This window comes from Coturnix japonica, chromosome 4 (assembly GCF_054131305.1).
Source record: "Coturnix japonica strain WE chromosome 4, WE-NBRP24, whole genome shotgun sequence".
Classification (NCBI taxonomy): Eukaryota; Metazoa; Chordata; class Aves; order Galliformes; family Phasianidae; genus Coturnix; species Coturnix japonica.
Genome location: NC_140666.1, coordinates 60,136,960 through 60,164,762, shown reverse-complemented (window position 1 = coordinate 60,164,762; position 27,803 = coordinate 60,136,960). Strand labels below are relative to the sequence as shown.

Here is a 27,803-nt window from a genome sequence, read left to right as displayed (position 1 = left end):
GTCCTGGTTAATAGGTTTGTGTCTGCAGTTATTATCAGTAGGGCTCACTCATTTTCTAGAACAGCGCATAACATCTTCAGTTTTTAGCAATCATAGCAGATATTAGAGTAATTATTCTTGATTTATGGTTAATCTGCTGTGTTGAAAGTGCTGAGGTTACCTTATTAATGAAAAAAAAAGTCATGGTAGTATCTATGTTCAGCTGTAGTCTTGGGTCAGTAAAAGAAAAGGGAAAAGTACTGACTGTCTTGCTGATGCTCTTGCAAAAATATGGTACAAAATCAGGAGAACTGGGATTGAGTGTTAAGCTGTCATTTCCAACAACATTTCTATCTTTTAGCTATTCATGGGCTGTGTCTGCTGACAAGGTGTGTGGCTTCTTTAGCTCTGGTGGAGGCAATTTTGGGGAAAATATGGATGAGGAAATATGACACACTAACGCTAGAGAGCTGCATCTAATTTTCAGAAGCTGACCAGTCCTTGACATATATATTCTCTTGAGAGCTGGAATCAGTATATGCCAAACTGCTGACCCATTTTCTATTTCTGAAGACTGCCTCAATGAAAACTAAAGTTTTATTAATACTGTGGAATTTCCTTTCTAGAAATGTGAAATGAGATAGGCTTTACATTTCTGTATACTAGTATTCCTTATGTAGGTTATATGTTCTGGAATTTCAGAAATTTATATATATATTACATATTCTAGTTATGTGTTTACATCATTATGAAAACTAATGTCCTAAAAACTTAAAAACATACAACTTTCAGGAGTGGAAAACATCATGTTACCCCACCAGTTCCTAAATTTCTGCAGATAGGAAGAAAAACCCCTTTTCACAGACTGTCTCAAGAAAGAAGTGGGTCTCTGTGCTTACATAGTTTCAGAAGTGAGTTCAAATTCCAAATGTGAAGAAGGACAATTTGTTCACAAAGCATCTATGAAATCTACAGTACATGTACACAGAATCTTGAGAAGGCTAAAGATCAGAAAACACAATAACTTCTCCTTGTTGTGTGTTTACTTCTTTGTAAGCAAAGAGTTCCATCATGAGGTGCTGCAGGTGCTTCTGGAAATAGACTTTTATGAAGGCTTAACAGCTTGAGGTCAAAGAAGCCCTTTACCACCTCATCTGAAACTTGTTTTACTGTTTTCTGTTTCTTCAAAAGATATGGTATGTACTTATTGTATACAAAGCATACCTGGTTGTGGTGTATTCTGCTGACCAGCAACTTCAGCCTGTGGTCAGCTGCTAGGAGGAAACCAGTGCCCAGGTAACAATCTTGAGCAGACTTCATTCTTGAGTGTGAAGATTAATTGCTTCAACAACAAGACAAGAGAGAACCTCTTGTCATATTCTGTGATTGTCAGCTTCCTACTCTGATAATTCCTGTATTAGATAAAGTAGTGGTACTACAGTAGTTGCCTTCAGAGCTTGGATCCACCTCCATAGCAGCTCTACCCTGCACACTGGAGAGGGAGATCTGAGAAAACAAGGCACGTTTGTGTCATTAAAACCTGAACAATAAGGCATTGTAGAGAGGAATTAGGCTAAGGAAAAGATTTTGAATTTTGGCATTTTCTAATTTAGAGCTGTAGTAATTTGCCTATAAGTTTGTTGCATAGAAGCTTTTGAAATAAGACTCTCCTTGGAGCAGCCACTGCACTGCCTGTAGGGATATTTCTGTGGAAAGTAGTAGGTTGAAGTACAGGTCTGAGTCTGAATTAGGCTCTTGAGGGGAGTCTCATGAAGCTTAGGAAAACATTTGAAGCACAGAGCTATTCTTTGAATAGTTTTCCCCTTCCCGCCTTTCCCCCTGGACTTTTTCTTCTTCCAGAATTTCCATTCAGGAGGTGAGAACCCTTTCCTGAGTAAACTGTAATAGGAAAATTGTTGTTTTTGCAGAAAAATTGCAAGCTTGACAAGTTAGCGTTTCCTAACAAGAAACACTTTGCTCCATATTCCTTACTAACACTCATCCATCCCTTCATTTGCTCTATTCTCAATGAGATCTTCACCATATTTCCCCTCTCTTCTCTCCACTTGTGTGCCCTTTGTTCTTAGTTCTTAGTGACTTCTTACTGACTTAGTTCTGCCACCCCCATACTTCCCCATATTTCACCCATGTTTCACCCACTTTCAGCTCAAGGGCCTTCTCTCTTCCTGCACAGGACAGGGCAGCAAGGAGCCTGGGAAATACTGGTTGTGCCCTGATCTTTGCACAGCATCTGACAGCAACCTTGAAAGAACCAGTAAAGAAAACATGAGGAATTCTTCCAAGTTGCCTTTGCCTAAGGTTGCATCCATCCCATCTGTTGTGCAAGAAACGATCATTTCAGTAGGGTGAATTCTTCACTTTATAAATCTTTTAAAATGGAGTTATTTCTACAGAGCCTGTACTGAAGTGTGACTTTTGTTATTTTTTTCCCCTCCCTAAGATTTGGACAATTGAATGCATGTTTTGAGAAAGTGGTAGCAAGCGATTCTTTCTCAGACAACAGAGGTATTCCTATATTACACAGGCAAGAAGTAAGATCTCAAGATAGTTTCCAGAGTAACGAGGTCAATGTGGAAAATGTTGTCCGTAGGAGTTAATTTTGCAATGTTATAAGCAATGTGAAAAGAAGTTTTTGTAATAAGAAGGATGTGGCAGCTTTGGGAACAGGTTGAACTACTTGCCTCCCCTTTGAGAATCCTTTGTCATTTATCATCAGTCCACTGGACGGAAGCTTTACACTAGAAGCCTAACTGAAACAAATGTGAGAATGTGAGATATATATATATATATGTATACCTCTTCTGGTATTTTTCCTACAAAAAAAAAAAAAAAAAAAAAAAGAGGCATCTGTGTGGTAGATCAAAATCAGTATTAGTAATAATAAGTAGTAATAAGTATTCCTTGACAGCTGCAGAAATTTATTCTGTTAAATGCCTCAGAACATTGAAAATACTCTTCCAAGCTTGTTCTGCTTCACTTGCATGGAGCAGTCTGCCCTGACAATCAGATTTTAAACCTAAATGATCTCTTCCTCTAAGTTTCCAATATTTTCTAGTTCCAGACTCCTCAGTTAGTTTTAATTTCCTCTTTGATCTTGGTCACGATAGGCAATTCAGAAACAGGTGTCTGTTAATGTAAATCAAAAACCACAAAATTAGTTTCAAGATCAACATTCCATGAGAATTTTTGTATTGCTTTTAATTTTCTACACTCAATTTGCTCTCCTCTACCAGGCTACAAACATATTTTAAATGAGCAGAATGCTAAATGGCAAAAACATTTGCTATTTCCCAGCCGTAGCCAAGCAGGCATGCAGAGATATTGAAATCCTGCAAGGACTGTGTTTTTTCCTCTGCTCTTTCATCTGGACTAAGAAGAAAGAGAAATATCACAAGACTTCTATCCCAACTTACTGAAATGGTACAAAAAAGAAAAGATCATAATGGTTTGGAAATGTCTCATATTGTGAGGCTGAGAGTCAGATCCATCTTTGGCTGATTAATGGACATTGCAAAATTCTTTCTCATTTGGGAGATAAACAAATTGTTTGTTTGTTAATCCCAGTGTGCCTAAATCTGGATTTTAAGTCAAAGTATAATTGAGCCCTAAAATTGCTGTGGACTTTTAAACTCTGATAGCATTGATGGAATATGAGGGAGCTCTGCTCTTTCATCGGCAGCATTCTGTATCTTGCCAATACTACCTTTATTTGAATGAATCTCTAACCTGACCAGAAGACCAGAACATGGTTTAAGTCAATTCCACTGACCTTGTCTCTTCTGCAGCTTTACCTTCAAATAATTCTATAACAGGGATTTATTTATTTATTTATTTATTTTCAATTTTAGCACAATATTTTAAGTAGATAGGATGCTTTGCGTAGTAATTAAGAATGCATTTCCAAGCCATCAAGTACATCATTTCTTACTTTTCTAGCCTCATTGAAATGAAACAAAGGAAAACATCATCACTCAATGGGTACTTTGTGCAAGGGGATATGCATTCACCTGATCTGCTTGAGCTCTCTCCTGTTTCATGCTTTGCAGACACAAAAAAACAACAAAAACAACAACAAAACAAAACAAAACAACCCCAGCACACTAAAATGATTTTAATCCTTTACTCACATTAAAATGATGCTGCTGTCCAGCAGATAAATTAACTCCATCGTATCTGTTCTGAATTTATATATATAGCAAAGTTCTGAATGATCACATATGATTTATCTTTTGTATTTGGAGTAGAGTCATAATCATTCACTTTCTTTTTCAAGTCTAGTTTGGCAACTTTATCTCACTCGCAGTTTGCATTTCTGAAAGTGGAAATATATTCTGCAGCTTTTGATGTGTTGATTGGTAAGAAGGTAAAGACAGCTGCACACGTCTCCAGAGATTCAGCTCAATGGCTAAATGAAGACCTCTAGTGCTTTCTTGTTAGCCAAGATAGATCTACATCCAGATGAACCACAATTAGTCAATAGTGAAGGCTATAGGTTCATGTGATCAGAAGCCACAAATCAGTTTTCCCTAGGACTTAGTTATTGGCAGATAGCGCCTTAGGCTATGCCTTGCTGCCGCTTGCCTGACTGTAATTTTTCCCCTAGTGAAGTTTTTAAAGTCACATACTGAGACTGGAACAGTGATCTCCTGACAGCAAGGCTGTCACTGGCCTGTCAAATATCAATTGCTTATCAAACAAATTGTCTGCTCCTTTAATGTACCTGCTCCTTCACTATTAAGGCTTAAAATGCTGCTGTATTTGTTGTTGTTGTTTGGTTGGCTTTTGTTTGTTTTGTTTTCTGTCATTAACTGCATTGATATCTGCCTACTTATTCATATGCCTCATTATTTTGGATTAAATCCTTCCTTCTTACATCATTGTTGAAAGCATACCAAAATGATTTATGACTGAGGTGACTGTGCATCATTGCAAACCTGTGGACATGTATTGGTAAGTCAGGAAGAATGGTTACTTTCTTCTGGAACCCAAATCCTGCCCTAAAACAATTTAGTTTCAGAAGATACACTGAATGTATTTACTTGGTTAACCTCAGGCTGTACACAACTTTGCTATGACTAGTTAGGAGCAAAGATATGTTAGTATAATTCATCTGAGACTCTCAGAGAACTGGGAGGGAGTAGGGTGTAAAGTCACACAGTGACTCCCCGGTGATTCCCCAATTTTATAGGTAGGGAAATTGACTCAGAGAGAAGCTGTATTATTTCCTCACACAGGGAATGCATTGAGTTGCAGGTGGAGCCCAAGCATTTTATCATCTGCCCTATTAGTAGTTACCAACCAGTATGTCTCCTCTGGGGATGAGTTACATGTCAAAATGGCATCTACCATGGCTCCTGGATACTACTCCATTGGAATCAAATCACACCTTTCTCACCGCTACTCTGCAAATAAAGGAAAATTAAGGCCAGTGGAACTAATTCTTCAATGAACTGAGCATATAAAACGTGCTTTAAAATTTCCAGCACCCTGCAGTGATGGTGATTAGTTAAAGAAACACCACATTCTTGTTACTATCACATCTTTTAAAACCTTTTTACATTACACAAAGATGGCCTAAGAAATTAATTAAAATGTTGGACAATAACATAATCAGGGATATCTATATTTGCAGTCTTTTCTCTGTGCTTACATACATCTTTTATCTGTCAAGTACAGCAAATAGCTAATTAGCCCATTTTTAAGTGCTTCACTGCTTATGTTGGAGCTATAGTCGTGCCCTAGTGGGATGGTTTCCAGGAAACCTGATACACATTCTTGTCTGAAAGAGTATGCGCCTATTTGTAGGCCGATAAAAAAAAATTGAAAGAGATTAGAAAACGCTTTTTGAAAAGAACTGGTTGCTTGTATTGTCAGAACACATCTAACCTGAGGAAGTTTTAAAGGTGGAACAAGCCAAAATCTGGAGTCCCTACATGTTTCTTACTTAGCAAAATTCTTGCCATTGGCAACAAGTGAGATACTAAACACGGGTTTCAGGATATCAGGTAATATGTAAACAAAAGATTGGTTTCAATAAGAAGGTTATGACTCATAGCATTAAATTTGTGCAATCATTCACTCAGTTTCTGCTCAGGCAAAACCCTACTATAGTCAGAACTGAACTAATATACTCTTCATTAAGACAAATGGCCATAACAAGATTATCTGGTTAATGTGTTACACCACTGCGCACGAGTATTAAAGTAGTAAATATAGTAAATTATCAAATCATCTTAATTTCACATAATGATTTAAAAAATTCACTTGGAGATTAAAGTGATGCCTGGAGATTCCACGGCCTCCTCTTCCTGCATTAAAATCTTCACAACAGAAAGGCTTCATTGAAGGTTACTATAACATAATGTAACATGCAGTCTCTTTCTGACCACAAAAATAACTCAAGGCGCCACTCTACTGCAATTAGCAGCTGTAAGATTATGATGTTTTAACACAGGTGAAGCAAAACATCCAAGCATAGAATGAAGATATGGTTTGCACAGCGCTTCTCCACAAAAATACCTCGTTATTTATACATCCAAAACCTCCTAAGAAAGTCTGTTTTCAGGAAGTAAATTCTGCTACCAATTGTTGCAGGGGTTTGTGTCACAATGGAATTTGAGTACTGTTATCAAAAATTTTCCAGTAGTCATGCTTGTGTCTGCTGCTATGCCTCATCAGAAGGTATCAATCATAGTATAAGACAACCAAATACCAACCTTAGATTATGTCTTGCTGTAAAGCTACCTTTTATAAAAATGAGGCAGTCTCTATGCGCCCTTATTCACCAAATCGTACCTTGCTCTAGGAGTGGAGTGGCTGAAGAGACACTGAGCTAATAGCCAAGTCAAGAACTGTATATTTGAGAGAAATAATCAAATAACTGTATCTTTTATTGCCTCTGAGAAAGGGTGTGACAGATATCAACTAAGCATTTGAGAGGTGATGAGTATATCAAAAAACACAGAGTTTTAAATGTAATCTGGGAGCAGATCTCTATATTAGAAATGTATGAAAGTGCAACAGATAGTACTCTCATTCTCCCCTTTTGTGCTTTATATCTTTCAAGACTTTATACTTCCTGTTATGTAGGAATTGGCAGCTAAAGAAGAAGGTTTGGGCTAATATATTAAATAAGTTATTTCTATAGTAAAAACCCTTGTACACATTTGGGAGCACTTCAGTGACTTTTAAAATACATTTAATTTGTACTCATTCTACTCCACAGATTTGCACATGGTGTTCACCATGGGCCACACTCTGCATCAGCAGAAACTCCCACATTGCAGATGGTGGAAGCTGGACAAATTAGAGGGCTCTGTGGTTCAGAAGGCCTGAACCTGCAACTTCCTGAGGTCTGCAACTTCCTTGGAGATACAGAAACAGTAAGAGACATTTGCCTATAAAGTTCTGTAATATGACTCCCGCCTTCTCTCTCTGCTCCCTCTCATCTGTTTATGAAAGACTGCATCAGCTTTGGACCTATTGAGTTTTCTGAAGTGATTTTTCAGTGTGATGTGTTTTAGCATTAAAGTGAATGAATGAAGCAGTATACTTCAGCAGCATTGATAGGGGGAAAGGGAGTGAAAAGGGTGTTTGAGCAAGGTAAAGTGCACATGAAACTGGAGAAAGTCACCTGCTGCTCCCCGTCATGCAACCTAAGAAATGTATAGGAATTTACAATGTACAAATGTTCTGCTTTGTAACTACTGAATTTCATGGTTGCATATTTGCCACTTGTGAATTTGTAACTGGATATTAGCAATTTTCAAATAGCTTGGGATGTTCATGCACACACAGTACTTGAAAAATATAGTGAATACATGAGATAACCTGTTTGTTCACTGCAGAGGGCACAAAAGGAAACAGAAATACTGAGAACTCTTATGCAGTAAGCTATCAAACTGGCACGATCACATTAAATTTGCAAGAATGAGCTGGTGTAATCCCCAAAATATTTCCATACATATATGATATAAACAGTTGTGTTGTCCAGGTAAGAGACTAAAGCAAAATAGTACAGACAAGATGGTTTAAATGTAAATAATACATTAGACACTGCTGGTAGGTCAAAACTAGAATCTTATTTGTTCCTTTTGTGTTTCTAGATGCTAAATGGGATGAGATCTAGTCTGTGAGTGGTACTGTGCTTAGACACCAATATGTGAGATCTAAAAATGCAGAATTCAGTACCCTATGGTTTTATTGATCTCTTCTGAAGCACATCAAGCGTCACTTTTATTTATTACCATATATTCCAGAAACATTCTTCTAAAATAATAAGAAGTTATCCTGGTACGATGTAGTAGGTGACCAGAATGTAAGACATCACTGTTACTGCATTTTATAGTGACTTACAGTGGTTGTGGTACACTTTCTTTGCTGATACTGTGAAAATGTTAGAAAGTGTATTTCTCTTTTGTGCTTCCACAGTCATTAATACTTTAAAGTTTATGTCTTAAGCTGGGCATTCTTGATCATATTATCCTATCCTATCCTAATCTAATCTAAACTAACATAGGTTAGCCTAGCCTAGCCTAGCCTAATCTTCCTGTTTTAATATTTTTATGTCACATCCTTGATTATATTACATAAATGGGCAGATATAAGAAGGTAAAACTGAGAAATAACATTAAAAATATATATGTATGAAAGGGATATTTTTGCTGAAACATATTTTTCTTTTTCTGGTAACAAATATTTTGAGGTTGAAAAAAAGTAATCAGAAGGACAATACTTTCAAAATGTTAAAAGAAAAATCTTATTAAAATTAAAAGTAATTCCTACTGTGTCATATATTTGTGATGTATGTCAAATGGCCATAATTATCTATGTGAGATATTTGTGAATAAATACCAAACCAGTGGCTAGCAGAGAAAGGTATTTATTCTCCCTTTCCTTTAACATGTTCAGTTTCCCATGCTTTTGGATTAGGAAGTTTGTCCCTTTTCATTAAGGCCCTTTGTTTGAAACCTGCTCCTAAATTCATCTGTATGCATCATCTTCTGTAATATTGAGAGTTGTACCTTCAGCGAGTCTTTGGCACTGTATGATGAAGCGCTCTATTTATATTAAAATGAAGAAGTTCCTAAGGGAGACATAGAACAGAATGAAACAACAAACAGAGCTTTAGAGACTGAATCTGTGAAGTGACAGTGACAGCGAAGTGGTAGCTCTTTTTACAGAGTGGCCCAAAGGACTGCAGAAAGACTTATAGCATGAGCCACAGTGGCTTGAGCTTGGCAGCTCTTACAGGCTTAAGGACTTGCTATGAGAAGATATTTTACAATACAGAAGTTAATCAAATAATTTCTCAAGATTGCACATCTTGATTCGGGATGTCACTGATCTAATGCGTTGCATGAGGCTTTGTTATATATAAATTAAAGGAATTATTTTAACATTGAACCATATTTCTTCATTTAAATCAGCACACAACTATACTTCTATTTTTATGACTTACTTAGTCAAGATAATAGCAGAGAAAAGACATAGACGTCACATTATACGGCAGCTAATACCCTCCCGTTTTCAGCTCGAGGGAAGGGAGAAAGTGAATTAAGCTGCTATTGAAATATGCCCTGCAGGTCAATTTGAATTGGGCAAGAGTGCTATAAAGTGGTCTATTGTAGGGGAAAAGCTGTTGTTAAATTGCCTGGAGGACTGGCTCAACTTCATCATGACAAGTGAATCCACAAGGTTGCTGTGCCTTCTGTGCTAATGGTACAAACAATCCACTGGCCATCCAGAGATATCTGGTGTGGGAGGAGTGACAGTGTGGGAATTATTAAGGGGAACTTCCACAGGAAAATAATTTTCTACAAGGTATTTTTATAATGGGAGAGAAAATATCATAATAGGTTTGTTGAAAAAGAAAAATGAATTGTGGTAGGCTGAAGAGGGCATTGCAAACTACTGTTTTCTTTAGACAGCGAGTCCCTGGCTGGGCCTGATAAACATTACAGATGAGAGGTTGTGGTGCTGTCAGAAAGGGAGTTAAGGCTGAGCTTTAGGAGGGGATGGGGTTTTACTTGTTCTTGTTGTCATCAAGTGACATAATCCAGTGTATAATTCACATTATATGCAAAGGAAATACTTGTTGAAGATGCAATCCATCCCCCTCCCAGTCAACAATTAACTAGTTTAAACTTGCTCCTTATTGGCTCTGCTAGAGCCTGGGCTTCTTACTGGTTCCTGCCTGACATTCTCAATCCGTAATAGCATATGTTTAAAAAACTTATGTTCAGCTTTAACATCTGCTACAAAAAGAGGGCACTATCAACTGGAAATATATACGCATAGTCAGATACTTATACCACAATGAGCAAACTTGTTTGGGAAAAAATTAATTGTTCCCTGTGGACATAGACCTGCAGATGCCGATACCATTGCAAGGGAGGAAAGATCACTTTTTGCAAAGCAAAGATTTGATTTATCCCATTCTTAGCCCATAGGAAGTCATGCATAGGGCATATCCTTCACGTCTGTATTTTTTGAAAATCATTTTTATGGAAAATAATTGAAATGAAAGCTTAAATCATCTGAAAGCACTTTCTACCTTTTTACCTTTTAAATTGGTGAAAGGAGAGGAGAGGAGAGGAGAGGAGAGGAGAGGAGAGGAGAGGAGAGGAGAGGAGAGGAGAGGAGAGGAGAGGAGAGGAGAGGAGAGGAGAGGAGAGGAGAGGAGAGGAGAGGAGAGGAGAGGAGAGGAGAGGAGAGGGAAAGAAGGGAAGAGAGGAAGAAAGGAAGAGAGGAAGAAAGGAAGAGAGGAAGAGAGGAAGAGAGGAAGAAAGAAAATGTGCCCTCTTCAGTGACAGTTGCGAAAAAGACAAATTACCAAAGTCCAATTATATTCCCAGAAGGAAAAGCTCCACCCCATTTTGGGGGACTTGGTTCATGACTATCTACCACAAGTCATATTATCTGATAGATTAACACCCCCACTACAGAAAATTTACACTTAACAAGTATTTCTGTCAACACCTACTCAAGCATCCTCCTCTGCTGATCTCTATTATCTCCAGCACTTGCCATCACTCTAGGCTTGCACAGGAATCTCACAGGCTGCCCTTCCTTACTACTCCTAATTCCCTCAGAATACTGGGAAAGGAGAAATTAGGAGTGCAGAGTGCAAGATTTGGACACTAATTTCCAAATTATAGAATATGTTGCCTTTTTTCTCACATGGTTTAGTGAGAACTATTGGTGATCTGGATGATCCTGTAGGTCTTTTCCAACCTTGGTGATTCTGTGATTCTTTTTGTTGTTGTTGTTGTTTTGGATGATTAGGGAGACTTAAAATGTAAAGCCTTAAAAAGAATACAACATACATATGACATTCACACGTGTACTTTCACCACTACCACCTTGGGTTATTTTTTTCAGATTATATGCTGTGGCTAATTCAGCTATCAGGAAAAATACTCATAACTGGGAACTAAGCCCCAGACCCCTACCACTGCAGAATATCTGTAATGAGGAAGAAAAAAAATGCAGTTAAAATTTTAACTGACCTGTTCCGTTTGCTGAACACAGTGTCAGGTACAATTGTTTCTATATTCCTGCAGTTTTAATCAATTAGTCTATAAAACTCAACTGGAAACACTGCATAATTTGTTGTGATTAAAATTCTTGAGACTAACATTGAGTGTAAATGATACTATGTAATAGTAATTACATATTATTGGTTAGATCTTTTGCTAATGTAAATTCAAACAACTGTGTTTGAGGCCGTGTTTTTCTAAGTCTGTCTGTAAAGATTTCAAGTAAGAGAGATCAATTTTAATTAAGCACGTGTCTTAGAGATCACATAAAAAGGAAGACAAAAAAATAAAAATGTGTTATTTTTAACTAGAAATTTATTTAATATGTTATCGAAGGTGAAGATTCTGCCTTTGTTTTGTAGGGTTTTTATGATGTTACAGAATGTTAAATTAATGAAGATCAAGAGAAAGCAAATTTTATTTAAGAAAAATTATGAGCATACAAAGTTAAAGGTACATATAAAATCCAGGGAGTCAGATAAACCTGTATCTGTTTGTTCATTTGTTGTCTACACTTGGTAATGTTAAAAGATTTATCAAATATGTACTTGAGCAGTCTAGATGGGAAAACAGTAGTTTCTTCCAGAGTAGCTTAGCAGCTTAGTGTACCTGAGTTTGTGATGTATCAGCTTTTATATGTTGTAGTTATACCATCAAACAAATTGATTCTCATTTTCCTAATCAGAATATAATATAAATCCAAGAAATTGCTGGGGAAAAATAAGACTCTCATAATGTAAAATGACTTTTCAGAGAAAGGAAGAAAATAAAAATCATAAGTTTTCTACCTGCAGCAGGCAAATGGCAGCAGACTGAGCATTTCTGACTCTTTATCTTTGCATGCTCAAGCAAAAAATCTCACTAATATATCTGAGAAATGGATCATCTCAGGTTTCCTTTTCTGTGTGTTTATCAATGATCTTGTTCTCTGAGCCTGGGGTAAATGAGCTTGGAAGCAGATGGGTGGAGAACTTCCACTGTATGAGCACCTCCCCTGGTCTTCTCTTCCCTTATTGTCTGAAGTGTCACTTTTCACCCAGTAGCTCCACAAAGTCAGCTCAGAAGTTCAGAAAGCCCCATTCCTCTGCATCTTGCTTTTGCTCTCTAAATCACATCCATGGTCAGAGATTTTTGGGCAACAGTCGGTATGCAGAGCATGGTCCATGTATATGGAACTTTCACTATTAGTTTTCTGTATTACATTACAAAATTTGTAATTAGTGTTTGTCAAGAGAAAGCAGATTTTTAACATGGGTAAGTTGCAAGCATAAAAACATCCAAGGTATACAAGGTTTAATTTCTTCTTTTAGAAAGAGCAATTTCAATGCACTTTGATTCGTGAGATTTTTAATTGCTGTTTTAATCATTAGATATCATTTATCTGGCCAGACTGACAAGATTTGCCACCAAAGGTCACTAGGTTAAGGAAATGGTTTGTACCATGTTATGAGGAAGGCTGTGCCTCTTTTTGTGTTAGCAGATATGCTCCTGTTGCTGTTTTGTTCTGAAATTTATTATCTCTTTTTCTCAGAAGACCCAGAAGAGAGATAAGGAGATACAGTATGCAGTGACAGGCCAAATTTGCTTCTTCACTATAAATAACCACAGGAAGAAAATTAAGGTGCAAAAACATGCCTGCTGTAATTGTTGCATACTTATTAGAAGCTTTCCTTTTCCATATTCTCTGGGTATTTGTTGCCCATGATAATGTGAATACTTAAGGGGAAAGTGTAATTAGCGCCTGTGTAGTTCATTCAGTAAACATTTCTGAGCTGTTTGATGTGACTGAACCAAGCGTCACATATAATTTTACACTTTTATCCTACACGGCAACTGACAGGCCTCTAATCTCAGTCTCAGAGCTTTCACTCTGCTTGAACTTTGCTTCATAGAGGTCATTTTCCAGCCTCCTGGGAGCAGGAGCCACGTCCGTTAAACCCCACAGAGTCGATAGATGCGATAATAGCTTTAGGCACATTTTCTTAGAACTCAGGGGAAAAGACAATTTCATTAATTGTAAAGCTATACTATCTACAGTGTGCAGAATATGTAAGGGAATCTTGTAAGACCACATCTTTATTTTACCTCCTGGTGAGAAACTCTTTAATAATAGCATGTGTTTACTTGTTTTCAATATCAGTGTTAAGTGCAAAATGTCACACACAATACTTTAGGAAAGGAATAAAGGGGAGAGGATGCATGAGGTGAAATGACCATTAAAATATTCCCTCAGATTTGGATATTACAGACTATTAAATTGTCTTATGCATATTTCTACCCTTAGACAAAGGCAGATGGTAATAGGCTGTGCATGTGATAGTCTGTTGTGTACCAAATACGAGGGGAAGAGTTAGGTCAGTGTACAAACTATTGGTAGAAGAGAAGTAAAGACCAAGCATATCTAAAAACATGCTGCTAGAATGCTAAATAGGCTTGTGTACATAATGCTTTGATATATTTTACATTGTATAGATCACAGCTCATCAAAACAAGCTTGCAGGTTATATCTGTCAAGATAATTAACACAATTCCTCTGTAGGAGATGTCTGAGATAAGTAGGAGAGACAGTCTCTTCCCCTGACATGGCATCAAAGGGAAAACAACTAATGTTAAAATAAAATGTGAGTTTTTTTCAGTTTGATCATAGATGCCTAACATGAAAATTAACCCCCTTTACAGAATAAAACAAACAATTCCTGCATGACTGTTAAACTTATGCTAAGACTGAAAATTAACTTTCCATTTCTTTCAACGTTTTTTGTATTGTCTTTGATTTTTTCCTTGATATATTTGCGGTGCAAAGGAATAAATCTTGAAAGTAAAGCATCCCCTGCAGCAAAATATTTTACTGCATTTGCCTTGGAGAATTCTACTGCAGGAGAGAGAAAGGGAGAAAAAAAAAGAGCCTTGAAGAGTATCTGGAGCAGCTTCAAATTCAATAGCCTATGAGATTTTCCTTTAAATGATCTTTCTAAATATAACAGTTCAATAGGTCAGTGGTCAATATGAATGTTATCTGCAAGCTGGAGCTATTAATTTCTGCAACACTGTTTCAGATGCCAAATGTTAACCTAATGTTTTGTACTCTGTCTTTCCCACCCATACGTTTAAATGAACATTATGCAAAAACTACAGAGGAAGTGGTGCTGGTGCTCCTATACTTAAAAAGAAGATTGTTGCTAAATTACAGGAATTAATTTCATTTTTTCCTTGAAGAGGTCCTTTGAGGAATGACCATCCTGAATGGAAGAATGTTTCCAAAGGTGCCGTGAAGATCTGTACATCTTGAAAAAGGTGAGAGAGACAAAAAAGCAAAGGATGCTCTACAGTAATTTGAGTCGATGCAAAACTCCTAGTAAGACCTGAAAAATGTATGGAAGTGTCCATGTGTTAAAAGATTGAAAGCTTGTAGGGAAAAACAAAAACAAACAAAAAACTACCAACAAACAAACAAACAAACAAACAAAGATGAAAAGAAGTTGTTTTACGCCTGGCTGTTTCAACAGCTCTATCAGATACAGTGCCAAGAGGAGCCTTGCACTACTCCAGGCTTGTAAGTCTTGGCTGGGGGCAATGCAGGACTGCATCCCTGGGTTATTTCATGTCTTCAGATGGGAGTCCACACATGGGAGTCCAGAGAAGTCCTACAGTTCCTGTAGGCAGTAAATAACACAAAGGGACATTTTTGTTTTCTCCAGCTCCTCTGAGCAAGAGAAGTCAATAATCTCCTACACAGATCCACTGAGTTGAGGTTATCTGAGTGCACAGACTTGTGCTGGAAATGAATACTTCCTGAGGGGACTGAGACTGGGAAGCTAGTTAAGTGCTATGATTTGTAATTTGGCTAGACACTTTTATTTCTTGTGTTTCAGTGATGCTGCAAGATGCCAGAGAAAAGTTCTGGGAGAAAACATCATTGCAGAAGGGCACAGTGAAATCATCTTCACAGAAGATACTTGAGGTGAAGAAATGAGCTCCAAAGGCTTGCTACTTGTTTACTGAAGTCAGATATGTTTCAAGTTAGAGCTGGTGAGTTCATTTTCAATTACAATATTTGTGGTTGCAATTAATTCTTAAGTGCATATTCACATGTATTCTATCACTGCAGAATGTAGAGGGACTTATTCTAGTTTTTAATTCTATCTTCTGAGTGACAACTGTATTTAAGCAAGCTGCCAACTCTGTGCTATTGCTTTAGATGTACTTTCTTCCATGCATGCTGAGATCTTGGCCAGTTTCTTTGCCATTTCTATTTTCTCTTGCCACTGCCTCCTATTTCAGCTGCTACAGGCGAGACACACTCCAGCCTGTCAGTCAGTCATGGAATCATGGAATGTTAATGTTGGAAAGGACTTCTAAGATCATCTGTTCTGACTGTCTACCCACCACCAATATTGTTCACTAAGCCATGACCCTTAGTGTCACATCTATGCTTTGCTTAAACCTCATTCCATCCATCTTTGACCAGCTTCTCTCTATGTCCTCTCACCCAAACTATTTCTCAACCTAGGAGATAACACTTTCCCACATTTTAAGTTGTGATCTTTCATTCGTTCCTCCCAGACTAAAATCTTTTGGGGATTTTCATCATCTAGCAGTTATACGGCCTCATCTAGCTTTGTGTGCACCCACCTTTTATGCATGCAAACCCTGACAGCACCATTGTAGAAATGCCTTCATTTTATACATCAGGTTTTGATGTACTGTGTGAATAGTTTAAGCCAATCAAAAGCTAACTTTTTTAAAGTCTGTTGTTTGCTTAAGTGGTTCTTATGTTTGTGAAAATTAGTGTGGATGATTGATTTATTAATATCACTTTGCTGGTTCATGCCTAGAATTTATTGTTCTCACAGTACAGCCCATGTACAAATAATAGATATGACCTAAATAATAATAATAGATTTACTATTTTTATGATCAGTTTATGTTTCCATGTGATTCTAATAAGAAAAACCCAGGTTGGGAAAGAAGCCATGAAATTTTATTACGTCTGCACTCTAATCCTAATCCTCCAATGCAGAGCAAAATTCATCTATGCCAGAAAATGTCATATGGAAACCAGAGACCTTTAAGTTTTTACTGCTGCTGTCCCAGATGGAGATATATACGTGAGCACTGCTGAGCTCAGAATTATGGTCCATGACTAGAAGTAACATTCATGGCACCAGCGGACCCTTCCCTTTAGAGAGGCAGGTTTAAAATGTTTATGCTTTGATTGAATATATGTCTGACAATAGCTCCCTAGGATTGCACTGGCACTCAGGGAATCCTGGGAAGCAAGGCTCTTTTCTGTTTTAGCCAAATTCTCCATAGCAGAAAAATATTGAAGAGGGATGTTTTTTGTTCCTGTACTGCTCATCATTTCTCCCAGGCACATTTTACTTACCAAGCATATTGAGTTACATTATAAATTGTGGATTGGTATGTAAGGGTCTCTGTATAACTTAGAGTCTGGGAGATAATTTTTCCTTTTAGAGAATTATCATTCTTTTAAGAGTAAATATTGCTAATTTTTTTATATCACATAAATGAACAGTCATTTTGGCCTTTGTGGCATTGCATTAGATGAGCAAATTGCTTGCACAAAAGTGTCTAAACAGCAATTTACATCATAAAATAAGTTACTAGTCTAAAAGGCCTTGAAGTCATTTCCAAAATATGTTTAAACAAAATCCTTACTTAGTACTAAACCTAAAATAAAACCAGAATGTTGAGCAATATTAATGAATTAACTGAATTATTAAATTCTCCTTCATTTTTAGGAGCTCCTTAAAATAGCCATAAATATGCTTTTCTATGTGTGAGATTAAAGCGATCTCAGGGAAAAGTGTTTTCACTCTTAAAAGCTAGCCAGAAAAGGAGTTGAAAAATGTAAAAATGGTTTGTATAGTATAAAAGCTGAGAAAGAAATCTACAAATGGAATCAATCTGCATCACTCCTGCTACCTTAATCCAGCACCTCAAGAATCAATGCCTCAAGTCAATCTTCCCAGATGAGGTACTGATTGAGTTCCAGGCACTCCTACAGATAGGAGAAGGTTGCTTTTGAAAATGAAGGGCTCTTCAGGGGAGTAAATGTCTCTTACGTAAAATCCTAGAAGAGCAATTTTCTCTCATGGCAGGTTGTAGAGATCTAGGTATGTGGGGTGTGGATGGGAGCTCAGCAACATAACCTCCTCAGTCAATTCTTCCTGCCTTCAGTCAGCTGAAATTGGCAATGACTTTGTGAGATAACTGTGTGAGTAAAGGGCACTGTTGAGCAACATGTCTCTATTTTCTGTGATGTCATTTCTGATCAATTTAACCTTCTCATAATGGAATTATTATAAATTTTAATAATTCTTGGATGATCAATGCTGTGGCTATTAATAAGGCTGTTTACAACAGGGAAAGGAAAAGAGATGTATCTTGTGCATCCTAAGACACCCATGTCAATAACTGAGCAAGCAGAGGCACTTGTTCCTGATTCATTAAAGATTTGTATTTCAGTTATATATTGCACTGTGGAAGATATCTGATTATCCAGTGGTTTTTCTTTTCTACATTTTGTGCAGATCTACCTCATGCTAGAGTACATTCCTCAGTGACCATGGATTGTGGATGTCACTTGAGAAATATTTACATCTGCAGTGAAACTACAGGGGTAACAGAAATGCTGTGGTTCCACTACAGTAAAGCTTTTTTGAAAAAAAAGCTGCATTTAAGTGCCTTTCTTAGAACTTTTGGAGACCAGTATTCATATTTTCCAGTGGTAATAAAACCAAATTTTACTAACACATTTTGATCTCTCTCTAGAGACAAGCTTGCAAAGGAAAATGAATCATTAAAAATTTATTTCACCTGGAGAATAATCTTCTCATATCTGTGGAGATCGGTGGGATCCTGACATGATCTTGATATCTTAGTTAATGTGGTCTCTGCAGAAAGGATAGATAGGTGTCATTTGTGTAGACAGTACTCAAAATAGTTGAGATTTAATATTTAATGCTAGCTGATTGTACTAAACATGCTGTAGAAGTAAACTTTATGTTGGCCAAATGTAGAACCACTTAAGGAGTATCTCTCTCTCTTTAAATAACACACCCTGCCCTCCCAGAAGACCAAAAAAGCCAAACAAAGAACATCAGGGAGACTGAAGTGGTTTTGTTTTGTTTCGTGCTGCTCAACCCTGCCTACCATGAAGATTCATGCGCAAAATGGATTGTCCAGCTGACTGCTTCTTTTCTTTCCCCTCACTGTAGGAAAAGGAGACAGCTCATACTTGGTCTTACCTGCAAGCTCATGCCTTCCTGAGGTGGACAAGATAACTTGAACTTTGGCATGGCTGAGGAAGTCTTTGAATGAGAACAATTTATTTCATTTGCAAAACAAAGGAAATCCATCCAGAGCTTAACCCAATCCTGCTCAAATAGAACAAAGCCTACAAAAAGCTCTATGTTTGAAAAAAATGCTGTGACAGCTGCCAAGTCAGTCACTAAGTTACTAAATATTAAAATAGATTCTTCCTTAGTATAACTCTTGTGTGCATGTAATTGGAATTTAACTTTCAAATGAATAAACACCAACTGGGAATGAAACATTTTATTATTCTCATTATCTCATTACAGTAATATTTTGCTCAATAACATTTTTCCATTCAGTGCACAGGATATGCTGAGATTACCTAGGCGGAAGTGTCCCAGTGATTTGAACCTATCTAAAGTTAGAGGAATACTCCCTCCAGAAAAGCCAGAATGAAAACAAAGGATGTTCACTTCAGAGCAAGGTTTGAATGCTTTTCAGTGATTTTTTAGTATTTTATAATAGATTTTTAATAGTTTCATAAAACAGTTTTACATAATTTGATCAAGCAGCTGAACAGTACCACCTTGTATCATTCTAGCTATCGTAGATATCTACTGGGGATATCAAAATGAAATGTCTTCAGGATCTGTGGATGTGGACTTCATTGTTAATCTGATGATTGCTCTTCTACTACTGCATGGAAGAAGTAAGTGAAAGGAAAAATTAACTATGAACAGTTTAATTTTTGTTTTAAGGAAAACAGTAAATTATGTGATCAGGTTTTGATGAGGAAAGGGCTGCCTTTATCAGCCTGAGTGCATCTAAGGGTTTTAAGGTGAGCCTTTATATACGAGCTGCTATGAGCATTGCAAACAAGATTGGAACAGTATCTTCATCTTCCTTTGTTTGCCCTCACAGTAATCCAGGCTGCAGCTTCAAGAGAAATCTGCTCCACCCATCAAATAATCTCCAGCAAGTAGTGACAGTCTCTATGGCAGAATATATTGAACTGAGTTTATGTACTGCTTGCCCCTCTCTTGGTTTTGGTGTTAATATTACAATTTTCTGTTTTCTCAAATTCTCTTTTTAACTGTGACAATTCATCTTAACATGGACAAGAAAAGAACACAAAGTGTTTTGTTGTTGTTATTGTTGTTTTTAACATGTATCTTAGGATGTGTTTGAATTAATATTTTATTCTCAATTAATATTTTATTCTCAAGTTTTAATTAAATTTAAAATCTACATTAAAATGTTTTGCATGTTAGAATTGGGATTGTAAAATGTTTTAATTGGGATAACAGCATCCAGTCATTATTTCAAGTTTACAGACTAGCCAAAATATTGAAAAAAATGTTGCAAGAGGAGGAGGATTCTGTACTTTCCAAGTAACAGCAATTGAGCAAACGTATTTATTTTTCTGTGCTCACAACCATGTTTTCACGTGAATTTCAGTGCTAAGTTCTTGTTTTCTCACAAGATGAATTAAAATAAAATTGCCCAACACATTTAAATTAGCCACATAACATTTCCAATGGCTTCATTCTGCTTTTGGTCAGGTTTTAGATCAGTTCCACTAGTACCAAGCAAGGTTGGGAATAGTGTATCCTCCAAAAACTGGAAAACATTGATTTTTATTTTTTTTTTTAAATATGTCCAATTAGTTCCAAAAATTAAGTAACTGTATTCAGGTATGTAATACAACATTGTTCTTTCCAAAGGTAAAGAACCTATATAAAACTTGTGAGAACATGATAATAATTCTAGAGGGCCTGTATTAAAATTACAAAAAGCCACTGGAAAGGCTCTCATTGACACTGACAGGCTCTGGGGCAAGTTCGTTGCAGACATTTCTTCTGCCAAAAGAGAAATCAATCCTGTGGGATTTTGCTGTTGTTGGGTTTTTTGTTTGTTTGTTTGTTTGTCTGTTTTTGGTTTGTTTAAGTCCATGGAAATATTTGGACTGGTTTTGTTTGTCTGTACGCTTTGGATGGAACTGTGGCTTGCCTGTCTCATTAAGTGGCTGAACAAAGTCTATATCAAACAATTATGCTGTAACAAGAGTCAGTGTCAGAGGTTTAAGTATGTATTGCACCTTAAACATTTGGTTTTCCCTTTGGGAATCACTTGTGGGCTTTTGTCAATGTAAAAATATGCATCCAGCAGCAGATCAAGCCAATCAGCCTCTCCTGTGCCAGGCCGAGCACAAGCAATTAGCAGTGCGGAGCTCTCGCCACGAATGCTGGGGCGTGTGGCTGGCGGCCCCATCCTCGGCTGATTGCCCAGAGCTGCGCTGCTGCTCATAATGCAAATTGTGTCTGGTCCCTCGGCAATCGGGATCAGTGCTGCCTCGTCTGTCCACTTGCCGCTCGTGGCCCCTCTATGCTGCGATAATGGTTTTGGTGGGCAATCAGGGAAGATGCCTCCTTGACTCATCTCTCATAATAGATTGTCCTCCTCAGGCAAAATTGAATAACCCCCGACATGGCCCGGAGGCAAGCAGTACGAATTCAATAAGTCTGCAGGGTCAATGTCCTGTCATTTTTGGCAAGCAAGTAATTATTCTGCACTAACATTCAGTAATGGGAGTAGGAAACTGCTGGAGACACCTTCCTCCATAGCCAGAATAGACACCTTAATAGGATATGCCTCATTCCAATGCCCCCTGCCTTCAGGTTCACTTTTCATGCACATTTCATATACGTATTCTGCAGAGGCTTTTTACCAACAGCATCTGTGGGAAAGTTTAACAACTTCTCTGTCTGTTGTTTAATATTTTCCACTTTTATGGGTTACAGTTGTGCTGTCTATTTGCTTTTACTGATTTGTGAAAGATTTATTATAAACCAAATACAGCTGTTCTCCTCTTTCATAAACTGAAACTATTTTGGCAAAACCTATTTTCCACTATGAAAATAAAGTTGAAATTGCTTCCCTCACCCAGCTTTCCAAGAGTGAGCATCCAGTTGCTATTTAGTGGTGCAGAATATGTGCCAGGGTGGTTGCAGGCTCACTTAAGGGAAAGAAAATGCCTATGCTTCAAAAATAAATAGCAGAATTGTTATTTTTTTTCTCTCCCCCTTTCTTTTCCAGGGCATTTAATATTATTATCTGTGGATCTCAATAATTATAAATTATAGTATAAAATTTCATCTGCAGATTCAAGTTATTTTTAATATTTCAACATTATATTTATGCCAAAGAACTGAACACATTTTGTTTATGTATTTGACCTTTACCTTGCACCAATATTATTTCCTGTTTTGCAATATACTTAAATAATTTGACCATGGAGCTTGCAATAGCCCTCTGCTTGCTCTTGAAAGGGCACAGATTTCACTGTGTCAGTTTCCACTGTCAAAATTTGGAAGACTGCAGTATTCCATGTCATTTTGAAATGATACTGAGTTCTTAACTACTCAAAAGTATTTTGCTGCCAAATAAAATGTCTTTTCACATTTCCTAATCTGGTGAGGTTATAATTCTGCATTTTTGAAAAGAAATGAGAAAGAGAAACATATAGATCCTTTGCTAATACCAGTGCCTCAGTATAAATTGTTTGATATTTTTCTCCTGTTGCTGTTTTTCTAGAATCAAATGTATTTTACTGCATGTAAACTATTGCTTTATTCATTGGAAAAAAGCTTTATCTCTTCTCTCTTGAGAACGGTTCACATAGAGTAATGAAGATCCTTGTATAATGGCAGAATAAGCACTTTCTATGACTGATTGATGATCGATTATTGTTGGGCTGTCTCACTGTAGCTGCTCATCACTGTGCTTTTTGATGAGCATCACTCATTCCCAACATGAGAAAGTTCTTTTGATCTCTACTGCTTTTGTGTACTAGCTGGGTCAAAACTTTGGCTGGTATTGCTTGAGTTCAGCTGTTCGTCTTCATTTATAGCATAAAAACATCCTGTGCTAGTAATTGACCCAATTTCTGTGAAATGCATATAATTATTGGTGCTCCTTACTGCCATGCAGAAATAGTGATTATTTTTTTCCTTCTCTCCATGCTTTTAAAATGTCATTTGTAATACTGCTTCAATATAATTTAATTTGCCATTGGAATGTTCTCATTACTGTGTTGACAGCCTAGCGTAAGATCCATCTCCACTTGTTCCTTTGCCAGCTGAGCTTCACAAAGCATACTGCTTCAGCCTTTGGCTCATGAAAAGATGATTTTTTAACTGGTACAAAGTTACCTTTTCTAGTTTTCCAGTAAAAGATCCCAAGATTCCCAGCGCTTGCACTAAAAGCTTACAAATGTACATATTTGGGTCAGGAAGAAATGTATCTCTGTATATTAAAAGTGATGTGGTTTTCTACAGATCTGAATGAATGGGAAATACAAAACAAAACAAAAACCGTGAAATACTGTGATGGCCCTTTTAGACAAAGCTCCATGTGTGTCCCTCGGACCCCTCTGTAGTACTTAAGCCAAAAGCCATCAAGTTTTAGTCAGGACAGGTCACAGGTTTCAATTTCTGCTCAAAAACTGTAGGCATGAGAAGACTTAAAGAAAGAAATACACTCAGTACAGAGGTTCTCCACATAAAATTGTCATCATTATCAGTGGCTGGGAAAAAGAATGTCTATTTAAAATGTGTGAGCTTTGTTGATTCTTTCCAGCTTTACCTAACAGTGATATAATTAAGTTCTATAAGTCTATAATCTATTGGTTAATGATTTTAACAAAATGATACTGATTTCTGAAGAAATGTTCCACTATTTACATACAATACAAACATACATACTCATGTACTCATAAGCTTTCCCAGTCTCTGTTATCATTTTTAAAGAGTATTGTGAGGTAAGAGAAAGCTGAAAAACATTTGGCAGTTGTAAAACACATAGATATTAAACACAAATCTTATAAACAGGCACCAAAATTATTGCTCTAACTTTCTTACATTTCTAACCTGGTCTTTCTGAAGTCTGTTGAAGTGATATGGGCATGTACTACACTTTCCTCCAGGCATCTAGAGGTATTTCTAAATAGTTCTAAGTAGTTCTAAATCAGTTTAAATATGACAGAAAAAAAAAATAAAATCCTATCCCGTCAATGCTTGTTTGCTGGACATGGCTTTATGTGTCAAATTTTCTCATTGATTATTGAACGTGTGTACAGTGCTTCAAAATCTGTTGATGCTTATGTTTGGCCTGAAGCGGCTACTCATGTGGAAAGGAAACAGATCAGTCTTACACTTTTACAAGAAGATTCTTTAGTTTAAGGACAATGCACTGGATTTTTTTTTACACAAATTTCACACAGTCAGGGCTGAATAAAAAGCTAAACTTCCTAGAGACAGTGTGGTTTTTTAGCTTTAGTCAGTGCACAAATGTTACTGACAGTAGCAAAATGCTTTTTTTGTTGTTGCTGTTGTTTGAATAGGGAATAAAGAAAATTGTCTCATAAAAACTGTACTTTATCATTTGTTGGCACAAACTTCCAAGCCCTCTTGTTCCTCTCTCCCAGCTGTCTCTCCTTACTTTGGCTATTATTTAATTCAAAATTCCTCTAGTTTCTTCAGTGTGTGTTTGTACATTAACTATTAATGTCGTTTTCAATTGTTTAGGTCTTTTCTTTTCTTTTCTTTTTTTTTCTTTTCTTTTCTTTTCTTTTCTTTTCTTTTCTTTTCTTTTCTTTTCTTTTCTTTTCTTTTCTTTTCTTTTCTTTTCTTTTCTTTTCTTTTCTTTTCTTTTCTTTTCTTTTCTTTTCCTTTTCCTTTTCCTTTTCCTTTTCCTTTTCCTTTTCCTTTTCCTTTTCCTTTTCCTTTTCCTTTTCCTTTTCCTTTTCCTTTTCCTTTTCCTTTTCCTTTTCCTTTTCCTTTTCCTTTTCCTTTTCCTTTCCCTTTCCCTTTCCCTTTTCCTTTCCCTTTTCCTTTCCCTTTCCCTTCCCTTCCCTTCCCTTTATCATATTAATGCTACTTTGAAACCCTCCACTTTAAAACATAAAGGCAATATATTCTTCCAGAAATCTGTTACTGATCCCGATTTTCTTTTAGATTTCATCTTTTCCTATATTTTTCTTTTATAATAGCCATATACACTGAATGGAAGAAAAAGCCTGAAAATCTTCAAAATTCAGACATTCAGAATGGCATTCCATGGGACTTCATCACAAGAAATCTCCTCCAAGAAGCAGATATTGCAAACACAGAAAGCTCCAAGGTAAGAACCAGAGATAAAGGTGCCAATAGAGCATTCAAAGCCAAGTGCTCATCTGTCCCCAACCCTCTCATATGGGCACAGGCAAGAGGGACAGAGGTGTGTCAGCATCACTCAACTTCCTTGCTTAAAGGGATGTGTACTGTTATTTTCTGGAATATACTTTTTTTTCTCACAGATGTATTTGGGTAGTTACACAGAGATGAAAAGCAATTAAAGTGAGCTAGTTCTGCCCTGAGACGTCCTGTACCATAGAGAAGTAATTGCAGAAAGATGCCTTTTCCTTAAGATTTGCAAATTGAATTCATATAAAGAAGAGTAAATATAAATATTGAAGCTATTACTATAGCATGTATTATAATTAAATATATTAGTAGTTGGGTAAGCAGTGCTAATCATGACTGTGGACCAAAGTAGTTACTAGTGAACAACAATTTCCTGACACGATATTATTATTTCTGAGACATGCTCTGTCTCATCTGTATGTCTCCCTCTTGTTTCCCACAACTGTTTCTTATCCCTCTTGCTTTTAGCTCTTGCTCGTTTGTTTGGCTTGTGGGTTTTTGGATTTAGTGGCTCTTATTGGCCTGGATTAGTTTAGAAAAAAAATAAAAATATATATATATATATATATCACCATTAGACATGGTTTTTATTTCACTTTGTTTTCCTGTTTGTTTTTTTTTTTTTTGCTTCCCCCATCCACACTTCTTTGCCATTGTTAGTACTTTTTTTTTTTAATGCAGAAAATTTCAATGTAGCATATTTAGTATTAAATATCTAAAGCCTTCTTAGATTCCCTTATTGACATTCTTGTTATTATTCTTGATTCTCGTTGTTAGCATTGTTTATTTTTACTAACATCATAAATCAGAGACCAGGCATGGACCTGGACCCTGCTCAACTGCTTGCTGTACTAAGGGTGAACAAAAGATAAAACTCTACATCCAAGCATTTCCAGTAGCCAAGTATCAGGAAAAACAAACAAACAAACAAACAAAAAAAACCACAACCAGAAACAGATGGGTGCACATAGAAGGTGGCTAACTGGGGAGCAAGAACCAGCACTCTGTGTAGCAGTAGGACACACCTCCAAGGAGGGTTTTAAAAATGGATTGGAAGGAGGTCAAGGAAGTAAGATTCACAGGTATTTATTGGTAACTGTAATAGGCAGCACAGCAGAAAGTATGAATATTGTGTGCCTCAGTGGCGCAGTGGTAGGAATGCTGTGTTGCAACAACGGAGGGCCGGGTTCGAATCCCCTGTGGTGCAAGTGGTAGAAGTGCTGCTCTGCTACACAGGAGGCTCGAATCCCAGGGGGTTGTACTCAATGATCTCTAAGGTCCCTTTCAACCCACATGAGGCTGTGATACTGTGATATTTGCAATTTCTGTGACTAACTGGAAAGTGAGAGGGGCTGGGACTGAAAGCAGACTGAAGAAACAAGGTAGAAGTCAATCATTTGATAACAAATAGACATGGATCACAATCAAGGTCTATGAAAGTGAATAAAAAATGGCTTATATGTGGCATTACAGAAAAGGGAAATGCATGGAGAAAGCAGCCATTAGCAAAGCAATGAGCTAGGAAGATGGTCTTCACAGCAGCAGCAACAAGTATCTGGTTAGATATTTATTGGTGAAATTTGGGGTTGCCATGACCAAGGATATGGTTGATATCCGAGTTTCATTTTATGAGCAGATGAGGAAGCCTGCATTCAAACTGGGTGTCACAGAAAGCGAAGCACAGGAAGAGTTGATAAAGAAAAAAGACCTGGCTTAAAGGTAAAAGGTCATAGATGACTGAAAAAGTAGAAAGTGGGAACTCTCTATGTTAACCATATTGAGATGACAGTTTGTTATATTAAAAACAATGTCAGAATAACCAAATTAATTTTCAGTTTAGGTGGTAGTTCTGAAACAGAATCTCTATGATGATTTCAACTTACTTGTGGGTTTGTAATATGCAGTGGCTACCAACTGGAAATGTTAAAGTGATAACTGTACCTACCATAAGGAGCAGGAGCTGACCCTTACAAGGATGGAAAAAGAACTGCTATTCCTATCCCTTTTTTTTTTTTTTTTTTTTTTTATCCCATCTTTGGAATAGCAAAAATAATAGCAAAGCAAAATAGCTAAATGGCATAAGGGGTTATTGTTTTCACAATATTTGGCATTCTCCCTAGACTTTTTCCTTTTCATTTCCTTTCTGCACATCCTCTACCCATTCCTTGGTAAACTTCTCTCTGTAACTGATTTATCAAATTCTCATTTCATCATCCTGTTTTTGCCCTGTATTTCCACATCCTGGTCTTGAACCAAGGATGAAAAGGAAAACCAAGGATGAAAAGGAAATGTTCAGAAAGTACTCTTGGATCTTATTAGGCTTCTGACAATCTTTCGATAATCAAGTGGACATCTGGAAACTGATATTAAGGATAGGTAGAGAAGAAGGATATAAAACGGGATGACATCACTACAAAGATACAGCCTCTGCTCTCTGGTTCCCTGCTATGCCATGCTGCTCTTGCCACTGCCTCCTACTGGAAATAAGGTAAAGTAGTAATCAGCTAGGAGCTCCACAATTAAATGGGAGAGATTTTATCCAGATACCTCATTTCAGTTGAAATGAATACAGTGTAGAGATTCAATCATCTGATCAATCACAACAGGTCAAGCAAGCTTCCATGATTCGAAAATCAAATGTTTCTGTGTGAGAAGAAACAATTCCTACAAAATTTGTGATTCTGTGATTCTGTGATTCTATGAAATTTACTCTTAAAAAGAATTAGCGAGCTCCTTTAGG

The 27,803-nt window shown here is 36.9% G+C and overlaps 1 protein-coding gene across 6 annotated transcripts in view; it reads left to right on the top strand.

Annotated features, from left to right (window-relative positions):
* The window catches only part of LOC146761092 (uncharacterized), a 349,547-nt gene that overhangs the window by 73,266 nt on the left and 248,478 nt on the right, over positions 1-27,803 (top strand). For 4 of the 6 annotated variants that reach the window (XR_014945937.1, XR_014945936.1, XR_014945938.1 and 1 more), the window contains exons 7-13: positions 7,226-7,382; positions 14,757-14,834; positions 15,413-15,569; positions 19,181-19,305; positions 19,423-19,530; positions 24,871-25,001; positions 27,321-27,551. Coding sequence is in view for 3 of the 6 variants with exons in the window: in XM_085547053.1 (XP_085403179.1) it covers positions 19,287-19,305; positions 19,423-19,530; positions 24,871-25,001; positions 27,321-27,344 (282 nt within the window). In the remaining 3 variants the exon portion in view is untranslated. The remainder of the gene's footprint in view (positions 1-7,225; positions 7,383-14,756; positions 14,835-15,412; positions 15,570-19,180; positions 19,306-19,422; positions 19,531-24,870; positions 25,002-27,320; positions 27,552-27,803) is intronic. The other 2 variants (XM_085547054.1, XM_085547055.1) reach the window with 1 other exon arrangement.